Below are 11,060 nucleotides of genomic sequence, written 5' to 3' on the forward strand. Positions count from 1 at the left end.
CACACACACACACACACACACACACACACACACACACACACACACACACACACACACACACACACACGCACGCACGCACGCACGCACACAATCTAACAGTTGCATGTTTTATCGTATCACTTATCCAACGTCCTATTATTAGTTTATTTACTTGTATTCGTGGATAAGTCCCACTGAATTTGTACATATTAGTATTCAGCTACACGTACATTTTAAAAAGTGAAACCACGTCTTCTGTACTTTAAAATTTGACTGAGGAATTATAATAAGAAAACGAGCGTAACTAAACATATCATCTTTATTTAATAATATCAACAAAACTTACAGTCATTTGTAATTAGGTACTATATTCAGCATGGAGCCCTCAACGTCTGCACGGTCAGCTCGTGGACTTCCCAACAACCTCGATAAATGATAAACATAATCAACCTTAACATCCAGTAGTAGTTCTACACGTATTATATTAGTTGGTAACATCTGATAAAGAAACATTAAGACCAAGTGTGTCTGGAGAGTTGTAACTATTTGATGATGTCACTACTAATGTAACAGAATGTACATTTTCCATCTACTAAAGTTCGATCGCTTGCTAGTTCGTCCATTTGAAACGTGTGAAATTCTAACGCCTGTTTCTACAACTCTCGAGACACACGAGCTCTGACATCTGCAAATCAAGCTAGGACACAGAGAGTAGTGTATGTGTTGCTGTGAATAAAAATATTCTGATAATTAACCTTCTGACACTTCTATACCTCACAGCTCAGAACGTAGCGTCCTACCTTCAGTCAGTTCTTGCAGTTCAGTCTGGTAAGATCACTTATAAATCGAATCACTTTCTGTTGTACAGTTCGTGTGATATGTTAACATAACCATTGACCGTTCGTACTATTATTTACAAGTCTAGTCTTTATAACGATAGCAAAAGATTGCATCGGTGACAGTTCGGAAGATTTGTCGTGTTCTTACACTTTGTCAACTATGATATCTTACACAAAGTTGTCATCACTAAATTAAAGATTACAACAAAATTTAACAAAATCTATGTATTGCCAGTTATGACAAATTATCCTTTTTCTAATTAACTTTGCAATGTAATATATTGAAAATAATTTGTTTTTTACAATTAATTTAGGAAGACTCATACAAAATCTGCCTAACGATTCACTTAACAGCACTAAAACTTAACTATAGTTACACAATTTTTACAATCACTAAAAGGGCTTTAGTAAAAGAACTATATACCTTAACCTAACTAATTAATAATCGATATTCTTCATTGTGTTGGCACGTAGTCAGTACTGGTTTTGCCTTGGAATTCCTTTCCGTATATTGTTATCGTTTTGGTTTTATAAAAATAGTAAATCAATGTCCCTTTATTTCTATATATGAACACTTACGTTGTGACGAAATAAGCGGTGAACGATTCCTGTCGTCCGCCATTATTGATGCCGTTCCGTTTTCCCCAAACGGATATCTGAAGCGTGAGAAGTGTTCGCGGCATTCTTTACAAAAATAACATTAAGTATCTAAGATTATAAAAGAAAGTTCTGGTGGTTCCGAGTTCTCGTCACCGTTGACACCACGTGGTCTCTAGGCAGTCTACAGTTCCAACTCGAAGGGGGCTGCCGGCTATACGTCTATCTGGAACGATGTCTCCCGGGTGAGTCTGGAACCGATGCTGCCTCGAGAAGAGCGCCTCCCCATCTTCATATCGCACTCAGCTTCGCTCAACTCGCGCGTGTCCGAGAACCGGGAGGGAGGGTGGATCCTCTCGCTGAAGCTGGAGCAGACGCTGCGTGGAGTCAGGATATCAGCGGCACTGCAGCAAAGCAACAACAGGGATTATTCAATGATGTTAAGAATACACTACAGAAGCTATTCAACTTGCAGGAAGTAAAGATGTCTTATTTTACCAATCGAAGTTAGGGCTAAGAAGCCCTCTCTAACACAACCTGGGGACAAACGGCTTAAAGGAGACTTCCGAACCACAATCAATGGCCGGGCAGGCGGGCTGCTTGCAAGGATAGGATCGCTCAGCGGTCACCCATCCAAGCAGCAGCCACGCTCGACGTTGCTTGATCTGGTTATCTTGTGATAACCGTTGTACTCGCTACACTACGCCATTAACGGTATTTCCTAAGTACTCCAGAAAATAAATTGTATACTTTTAAAGAGTATATTGATTTAGAATCAACTGCAATTGAAATATATCTGAATAACAATTCAAGGAAATTAACTTACCTACCTTACCTTTTTTATATAAAAACCTAAAAAAGGAGCAAGTAAGGCCCAATACTTCTAAATATATTATTTTAAATATCATTTTAAAATATCACTGGGTACTTGGAAAAAAAATAAAATACCATAAACGTGATTTCATGATCAATCGGGGACATCAGCTAATTAGCTATCACATGCTAATGAATGTGTTGATTAGTTCTTGTACAAGTAAGCCAATCAATAGTTTTGATCCGATAACCAGTAAGAAATCACGAAAAATTAGATGAAATTAGTTTTTGATCCGTGAACCAATGTGTAGTTTTAATCCGATTACCAATAGGAGATCACGGCCAGTTAACCAATCAGTTAGCTTTGGTTGGATAACTAACATATGTCACAGTCAGTTAGCTAACTGTAAGAGTTGCTTTTAATCGGTGAGCCAATGCATAGTTTTCATCTAACTACGCAATGATCCTGGACTGTGATCTAACAGTTGATGTATGTCTGTGAGTCAATGAATAATTTTTACCCGATAACTTATTAGAGATCACGGTCAGTTAGCTAACAGTTGGTTTTCATATATTGGACAATATGTAGTTTTTAATCCGTAACCAATAAGAAATGTCATGCAACTAGCTAACAACACTTATTTTTGATCTATTGGCCAATATGTAGTTTTTAATCCGTAACCAATACGAAATCTCATGCAGGTAGCTAACAACACTTATTTTTGATCTATTGGCCAATATGTAGTTTTTAATCCGTAACCAATAAGAAATCTCATGCAGGTAGCTAACAACACTTATTTTTGATCTATTGGCCAATATGTAGTTTTTAATCCGTAACCAATACGAAATCTCATGCAGGTAGCTAACAACACTTATTTTTGATCTATTGGCCAATATGTAGTTTTTAATCCGTAACCAATACGAAATCTCATGCAGTTAGCTAACAACACTTATTTTTGATCTATTGGCCAATATGTAGTTTATAATCGGTAACCAATACGAAATCTCATACAGTTAGCTAACAACACTTATTTTTGATCTATTGGCCAATATGTAGTTTTTAATCCGTAACCAATACGAAATCTCATGCAGTTAGCTAACAACACTTATTTTTGATCTATTGGCCAATATGTAGTTTTTAATCCGTAACCAATACGAAATCTCATGCAGTTAGCTAACAACACTTATTTTTGATCTATTGGCCAATATGTAGTTTTATAATCGGTAACCAATACGAAATCTCATGCAGTTAGCTAACAACACTTATTTTTGATCTATTGGCCAATATGTAGTTTATAATCGGTAACCAATACTAAATCTCATGCAGTTAGCTAACAACACTTATTTTTGATCTATTGGCCAATATGTAATTTTTAATCCGTAAACCAATACGAAATCTCATGCAGTTAGCTAACAACACTTATTTTTGATCTATTGGCCAATATGTAGTTTTTAATCCGTAACCAATACGAAATCTCATGCAGTTAGCTAACAACACTTATTTTTGATCTATCGGCCAATATGTAGTTTTTAATCCGTAACCAATACGAAATCTCATGCAGTTAGCTAACAACACTTATTTTTGATCTATTTGGCCAATATGTAGTTTTTAATCCGTAACCAATACGAAATCTCATGCAGTTAGCTAACAACACTTATTTTTGATCTATTGGCCAATATGTAGTTTTTAATCCGTAACCAATAAGAAATCTCATGCAGGTAGCTAACAGTTGGTTTTAAGAAATGAGGTAATAGGTGAATTTGATTTAATGATTATGAATTCATTCTCAGCTAATGAACCAATAAGTTTTTATTTGATAGCCAATAGGGGATCTCGGCCAATTACCTAAGTTGGTATTGGCCTTGTACGGTAATGTATAGTTTAGATTGGATAGCCTACGAGAGATCATCGTCTTTTATCTAGTGGTCTAGATCTTGAAGCAGATCTTAGTTTGGATATGATAACCAATAGGAAACGTAAGCTACTTAATTAAGAATATAATTTTTTTGTTGATAGATGAAATTGGAATATTTGGTGAAACTTTAGACATTAATGTTGTTAATGATTTCGTTTTATGTCTCTTATGCCAGTAAGGAAATTACCGATTATAATGGGTTTACATCATACATACTAAAAAATACACATACTAATCTATATATTATTTAAGTGTTATATTATATAATTAATATCCCTTTGAATAGAAGTGTGCTAAGACGTATTAGATGCAAGAATGGTTCGAAAACAATATACATAATGGTTATAATGTGGTATACATTTTTGAATGAGTAGGAATGACACATAATGGAGTTAAATGTGTTATTTCCGGAATTGTCAGTAAAGAAATACAAACAGATCAATAAATAAGTAGTGCCCACCTTAACCTACTATTTTCTTAGTTTCTTAATAAATATTGATTGAACTTTTACAAAAGCTGTTGCACTAAGTATAAAAATACCACTCTCTCTCTCTCTCTCTCTCTCTCTCTCTCTCTCTCACTGAATAATTGCGATATTCTACTCTTGGTGAAGGTTTGGCCAAATCCAGTGATGATGAAACAAAACAAAAACGTACTATAGAATGCGTGGTAAAACCTGAGCAGTTATCTCATTCAAACAATATGTTGTTCAAACCAATAATTTGCTCTCTTAGATGCTTCATCCTATACCTAGAATAGAGCATGTTGTCTCTCAAGTGTCGAAATATTCTGTTTTTTTTTTTTTAAATACAATGGATTTGTCTAGTGCTTTTCATCAAATCCCCATACGAGACGATGAAAAGAAATGCACAACTTTAGAAGATGGCGGTAGGCTTTATCAATTTACCATTTGTGTGTTACCATTGTGTTTAACAAATGGTGTAGCTTGTTTCCAGAGGGTTTTCGATGGCATTATACAATCTGAAAATCTAGATGGAACCCTTGCATATTTGGATGACATAAAAGTGTGTGGCAAGGATAAACATGAACATGATAGTAACCCTTTATTCTGTTACTGTACTAACTGGGTTTTATTTTCCAGTACAATTTACCTTTAGCCAGTAAATTCTGTGTCAATCTAATACCTCGAATGCTATCATTTTTGGTGTGGTGAAAAGTTAAACACTATTTCAGATATGCCAATTTAGATCTACTTCGTGCCGTTAGGAATAATATCCAGCATTTGTAAAGACCTGATAACGATAAGGCTGACATACCTGAATGTGGTCTCCTCGGTGTGGGAAGAATATCCGCTACTGCTCTTCACAGGCCTCTTGGCCATCACTTGGGTCTTCCCCTTGGACTTCCGGGAGGGGGGGAGAGCCTTACGGGCGCCGTTTGGAGAGGTTTCAGACGAGGAGCTCGTCTCCTCGCCCCCGGTCTTTCCCTACATCTGTAGCACATTTAAAAATAAAGGTATAAAGATTCATGAAAAATACAATCCTTAATAACACTGACTTCACTCTATCAGTGTAATTAAATTCCATATTTGTGCAATCAAAGTAAGTAAGTAGTCATGAAAATTTGTATTTGATAATAACGCCTTAAATATGGCTAATTTGAGAATAAGTTTTGTACGAACACTGTGCAAATTTTGTTTGTTGTGAAATATATTTAAAATTGCACCTTTTCGAAACGCTTATTAAATGAATTTCTTAAACTACACAACGCAACAATTTTGCACAATGAGATACAAACTGTGTGCCTATATAACTCATGGTAAGTTCACATACGACTTGTACATTGAACAATATTTGTATTGATAGTTTTGAGAAATTAACAATTATTACATACTTTTGAAGTTAAAATCTTGTTTATACTTAAATATCCACAAACTAAAAATACACGTAACATTGATACGGTGAAGTCTTCAAGTCATCTAATCGTATTTACAGTTATTTAAAATTATGAATTTCAAACTATATTAAAGGTCCAAGAGTAATTTCTTGATCGCTGTAAAAAGGTTTGGAAAGCCCTAATATAAAATATCATTGTAATGTTAAATGAATTAAAACTTGGATTTTATTTAATTGGTTTTGCACACTTAAATAAAAATTGTAAAACATCGATCTTAATTTAGCTAATTATTTTGCTGTAATTCTTTGCGTACATAAATTGACGCCGAAATGCAAGCCGCTGTTTTACATGCAAAGCTGAATTTTGATGTGTAATCCACGAACAGTTGTTTAACACTTCAGAAAGTTTTCAAGGATCGAGCGCATGACTGAAGTGACATTTACTAAAGTAGTAAATACAGATTATTTAATATTTTGTTTTTTGCCTCTTAATTGGCTAATTACTCTTAAAGAGACAACGTAACTTACACTTGGTCCCCTTAATAAAGTTTATTTGCTACAGTTCTGTAACGGTTAGAGATAAAAAAGCAACTTAAAATGTTAAAGTTGTTCCATTTTTATGGCCTTTAATTTTAAGTGGTGGAAACCCCACATAATATTTGAATTATTTAGGTTATGGGCATTTTTACATTTTTGAAAAAAAAAGTAAATTTTACTGTGGTGGTAAATCTTTTAAGAATACAGCCATGCGTGGTACTATTTGAAAGGTCGTGTTATGCAGTGTCGAAAACAATTTTATTTTCGTGTGGATCAAATCTTAGTGGCAATTATCACAAAAAAACAGTGTTTTATTTACCTTTTTGAAACGAATGAAAATAATTTTTTTTTCTCCAAAATGTTTAGAATGTAAAAGACATTCTGACTTACGCGTCACAACGCTCTGGTGTGAATTTTTATTTTAACCTGGTTCGTAATTATGTGTTAGGTTAGTTATTTACCTGAAGAAGAGATCAGATTGCACACCTCGAAACGTAGACCTTATTACCAATTTTTTGTATAGCTGAACTTACTAGTTTGTGAGGGAATAAATACATTGATAATGGTTTCTGTTAGAATACTTTACAATTAAGATTGAGCCAAACATATTTAGATGAGTGAGAATATAGTAAAATATGAATATAGTAAGATAGAAATATAGTAAGATAGGAATATAGTAAGATAGGAATATAGTAAGGCATGAATATAGCATGATAGGAATGTAGTAAGATAGGAATATAGTAAGATAGGAATGTAGCAAGATAGGAATATAGCAGGATACGGATGTAGTAAGATAGGAACATAGTAAGATAGGAATATAGTAAGCTAGGAACATAGTAAGATAGGAATGTAGTAAGATGGAATATAGTGAAATAGAAATATAGTAAGATAGGAATCTAGTAAGACTGACCTCTCGGCATGCGATGCCTGAAAGAGACGAGCTCCTGAGAGGCAGAGTGGTGGTGGCGAGAGTCACCCTCGCTGTCAGAGCCCAGGGTGTCGTACTCTGAAATAGGCAGGTGCAGCGTTAGAATCTTCTTGACCTCGGAGTCGGTGCTGCCGAGGTTGTCTGATTCTGTAACACAACGGTAACATCGCACCGGCCGCTTCCTCAGAGCTAACGCCTACTACACAGCAGGCACAGGTGGTGACAACAGACCATGCTGCTAGCAGTACTCGCTATGCCAATGTAGGGACTATCTACTGTGTTACAACTGATACCATCGATCTACTTCGTGTTACGGTACCATTTAAACTATGGTGATAGAATATAAGGAAGAACATTCTGGTTCTAGTCTTAGATTTGAATGAAAAACTCTATTAAATTTTATTTACTATCGCTACTTAGTTACAATTGATACCATCGATCTACTTCGTGTTACGTTACCATTTCGACTATGTCAATCATTCCCTTAAGATGGAAACTATAAAGGAAGAACATTCTGGTTCTAGTCCTAGATTTGAATTAAAAACTCTATTAAATTTATTTACTAACGCTAAGGACGTAGATTTTATATAAATTATTCGACTTTACCTCTAGTATATTAAATAAATTACGAATTAATGAATAATGAATAGTTACAAATTTATTTTGTCATTTCTCATACCTTCAGATATTACAATGTACTGTTCAATTAATGGTAACATAGATTTTGGTAATTTTGAAGATTAGTCTACTTTCGTGAGTTAAAATCTACCAAATACTAATCCATAAATAAACTATTAAAGAAATATCCATGATAATGGTGCTCAAAACTGTGGAGTTCAATAGTTTACTCAGATACTATTACTACAGTGATCGTGTTGAGTGGACGAAGTGTCTGTAAGTGTTACAGACATTTGTACGTTGGGCGGGACTTACCCTGACTTTCCGAGTGAGGATCTCGGAGCCGCCCTCCTTTTCTTCGGACCTTCGTGTACTCGGGTTCTTTTTGCTGTAACGGAAAAGAGGGGTTTAATAAACCGAACTTAAAACTAAATATACAATATTTTGAAAAAAAATTTAAAATGAGTAGTTTTTTAAGAGGCATATACAGTTTTGTATTCACAACAAAAAAACAAAGTTTACTTCAGTGTGTTAAGTGTAGAGGACTATTGTTATGAAGGAACCAGTTGAATTTTATCTGGTATTTGATCCCACTCTCCGCGAATCAAAAAGAGGAATTAAGCAAAATGCCTGCTCTCACGTAAGAGTCTTGCTCTCCTTTGTCATATAAGAGGCCTTATTAGAGCTGGCTAAATGACTGCAATGAGAGTTCAATCTCTTCTCTCTCTTTCTACTGTCCTCTTCTTGTAGAGTGTTCGTGTAATATTTAACGTCAATGAAATAACTAATGTGGACAAACCGTCGTATGGGTTCATTGATATAAATATATGTAATTTTTGCATAAAAACTCAGATTATTGTTGCAACCTCAAATTAAACAAAAATCTATAAAAAATCACATTATTTGAAGCTTACTCCCCATTTGATACCGTTCCTATACTGAAAATTCTTATTCAAAAAGCCATAAAATGTCATCTGTCATGGAATTTTTAAATTTTATTCTAAAAATACTTTTTTGAAGATGTAAAAATGCAATCAATCAGATTTTCTGAATAGACACCATACTGTTGCAAAAAAGATGAATTAAAAAAAGGATCCTCTCAAAGATGTAATCTTGAAATTTACATCTGAAACAATCGGGACCACTTTTCAATAGTTTCCAGAAGCAGTGACGACGTTATTGGGCACCCAGATCTACGGTGTGGGAGTTTCCCGTGAGTATGGGGGCCCCACAGTAATATTTTTTAAAGAGGAGAGCCCCGTAAAGAAATTTGCGAGGTTCCCACTTACTTACCACCTCGCCCTTCATTGCCCAAAGCCCATTATAGTGCTGAAACTGTGAGTTAGAATGATTTATTTTAAGCGAGATACTGATTTCACCCTTTTAGAAATAGTCAGCCTTGAAGAGCTTATCCTTGCTTCAAAACATTCTTGACACCATTATTCTGGAGAAATACTTTAAACCCTAATCTTGAAGTAACGTTCTGTAGCAAGCACTATACGTCATACATGCTTATATACTAAAGAGACGTATATATATACTGACATGCTTAGGCTTGTACGTATCAGCCACGCTGGCCTTGGGCTCGTGGTAGACGAAGGATCCACGTACGGAGTGGTACGGGCCGCTGTACACGTTACCGCTGTACGTACTCTCGCTGTACGGTTGCTTGGAGAGCTGGAACGTAGCGTAAGGGCAGATGTCTTCTATGTATTCTGTGCAAACAACAACGTACATTGATAAGTAGAACATAATATATGGAAACAATTGCGTTCTCATTACTGAATACCGTAACATGGACAGAGGGTGATATTATCTATATTTGTGATCTAATCTTTTCAATTTGTCCATATTTCTTATTCTATAATTCAATTTGTTAAATTCTTTTTTTTTAGGAGAGGCCGATCCCCATTATAGCCTTATTCTGCCCGTCTACATGGGCCACTGGCCTGTGCGAGGATCTTATCTAACAGGACAAGGTCGATGGTACTGATAAAAAGAGCTTCGGCCACAGACAGGATTTGAACCTGCGCTATCTCAAACTCAGGCCCAAATCCAACGTCTTAGACCGCTCGGCCATCGGCACTCCCAACTGTTAATTGCTCGTATGGGTTATCTGTACATGTTTTGAAATAGGGTTATCTTTTGTAAAGACGAATTTGTATGTGGTTTTTTTTATTTGCCAACAATTTAAAAACTCATAAACTTCGAGGATTTTTTTATTTTACCAGGTGGTGTTAGGTCTAAGAATCCTTCCTTAACCTAATCTGTGAATTAGAACTTACTACACGTTCTTGCGTTTGGTTAATTAATTAGTTCTCTAATGTCATAAACCTTTATCTTTTTCAGTAATATAAATTGGTGTAGGTCATAATATTAGTTTTTGGCTTTATTTTGGAACTGCAAACTCATATAAAAACCAATAAGAATTACGTATATAATACTGACAGTATTGTAACACTACCCAAAGAGCTTGTTATACACCTCATAACGCTATTCAATCAGTTATGAAATAAATTACCTTTCATTTATTCTGTTTGTTAAACAATGAAAACATTGTAGCTGTATAATATATAAAAGTAAAGAGCAAACAATACGAATCAATCGCATTACTGAAATAATTCAAGAATATTACATCTGGAATCAAGCGAAATATTGCTTCCTGGCGAGAACAATTGCGGACCGAAAATATCTGAAATAACGACCGTCAGAAACAGTTCCATCTGGAAGGAGATGAACTCTGTTGATTCACCCATTCCATTGTTCTAGTCCGGCCCCACTGAGTTTTAGAGATAAGGAAAAGAAAAACAATGCGACTCTGAAGATGTTGAATAAATCCCTTATTGTCTCCGTTCTACGTCTGAGTCCCTTTATTTTCCTTCTAAAGCTCCCTCACAACATCCCGGGAAAACTATCTTTTGTTCATTAACAATTAGTTGATTATAACTTATATAATCCAGCCAAGTGTTAAATTGTT

The 11,060-nt window shown here is 35.1% G+C and overlaps 1 protein-coding gene across 5 annotated transcripts in view; it reads right to left on the reverse strand.

Moving 5' to 3' along the window:
* Positions 1–280: 280 nt before the first annotated feature.
* LOC124355306 (Down syndrome cell adhesion molecule-like protein Dscam2) overlaps positions 281–11,060 on the reverse strand; it is a 92,694-nt gene continuing 81,914 nt past the window's right edge. For 2 of the 5 annotated variants that reach the window (XM_046806396.1, XM_046806395.1), the window contains exons 34-37: positions 9,629–9,798; positions 8,399–8,471; positions 7,448–7,543; positions 5,428–5,597 (exon numbers count right to left, since the gene is read on the reverse strand). In XM_046806396.1, the coding sequence (XP_046662352.1) occupies positions 5,554–5,597; positions 7,448–7,543; positions 8,399–8,471; positions 9,629–9,798 (383 nt within the window). In that variant the 3' untranslated portion in view covers positions 5,428–5,553. Of the gene's footprint in view, positions 1,820–5,421; positions 5,598–7,447; positions 7,613–8,398; positions 8,472–9,628; positions 9,799–11,060 lie in introns of those variants that run through there. The other 3 variants (XM_046806394.1, XM_046806393.1, XM_046806398.1) reach the window with 2 other exon arrangements.

The sequence above is a fragment of the Homalodisca vitripennis genome, chromosome 2 (assembly GCF_021130785.1).
Source record: "Homalodisca vitripennis isolate AUS2020 chromosome 2, UT_GWSS_2.1, whole genome shotgun sequence".
NCBI classification, from domain to species: domain Eukaryota; kingdom Metazoa; phylum Arthropoda; class Insecta; order Hemiptera; family Cicadellidae; genus Homalodisca; species Homalodisca vitripennis.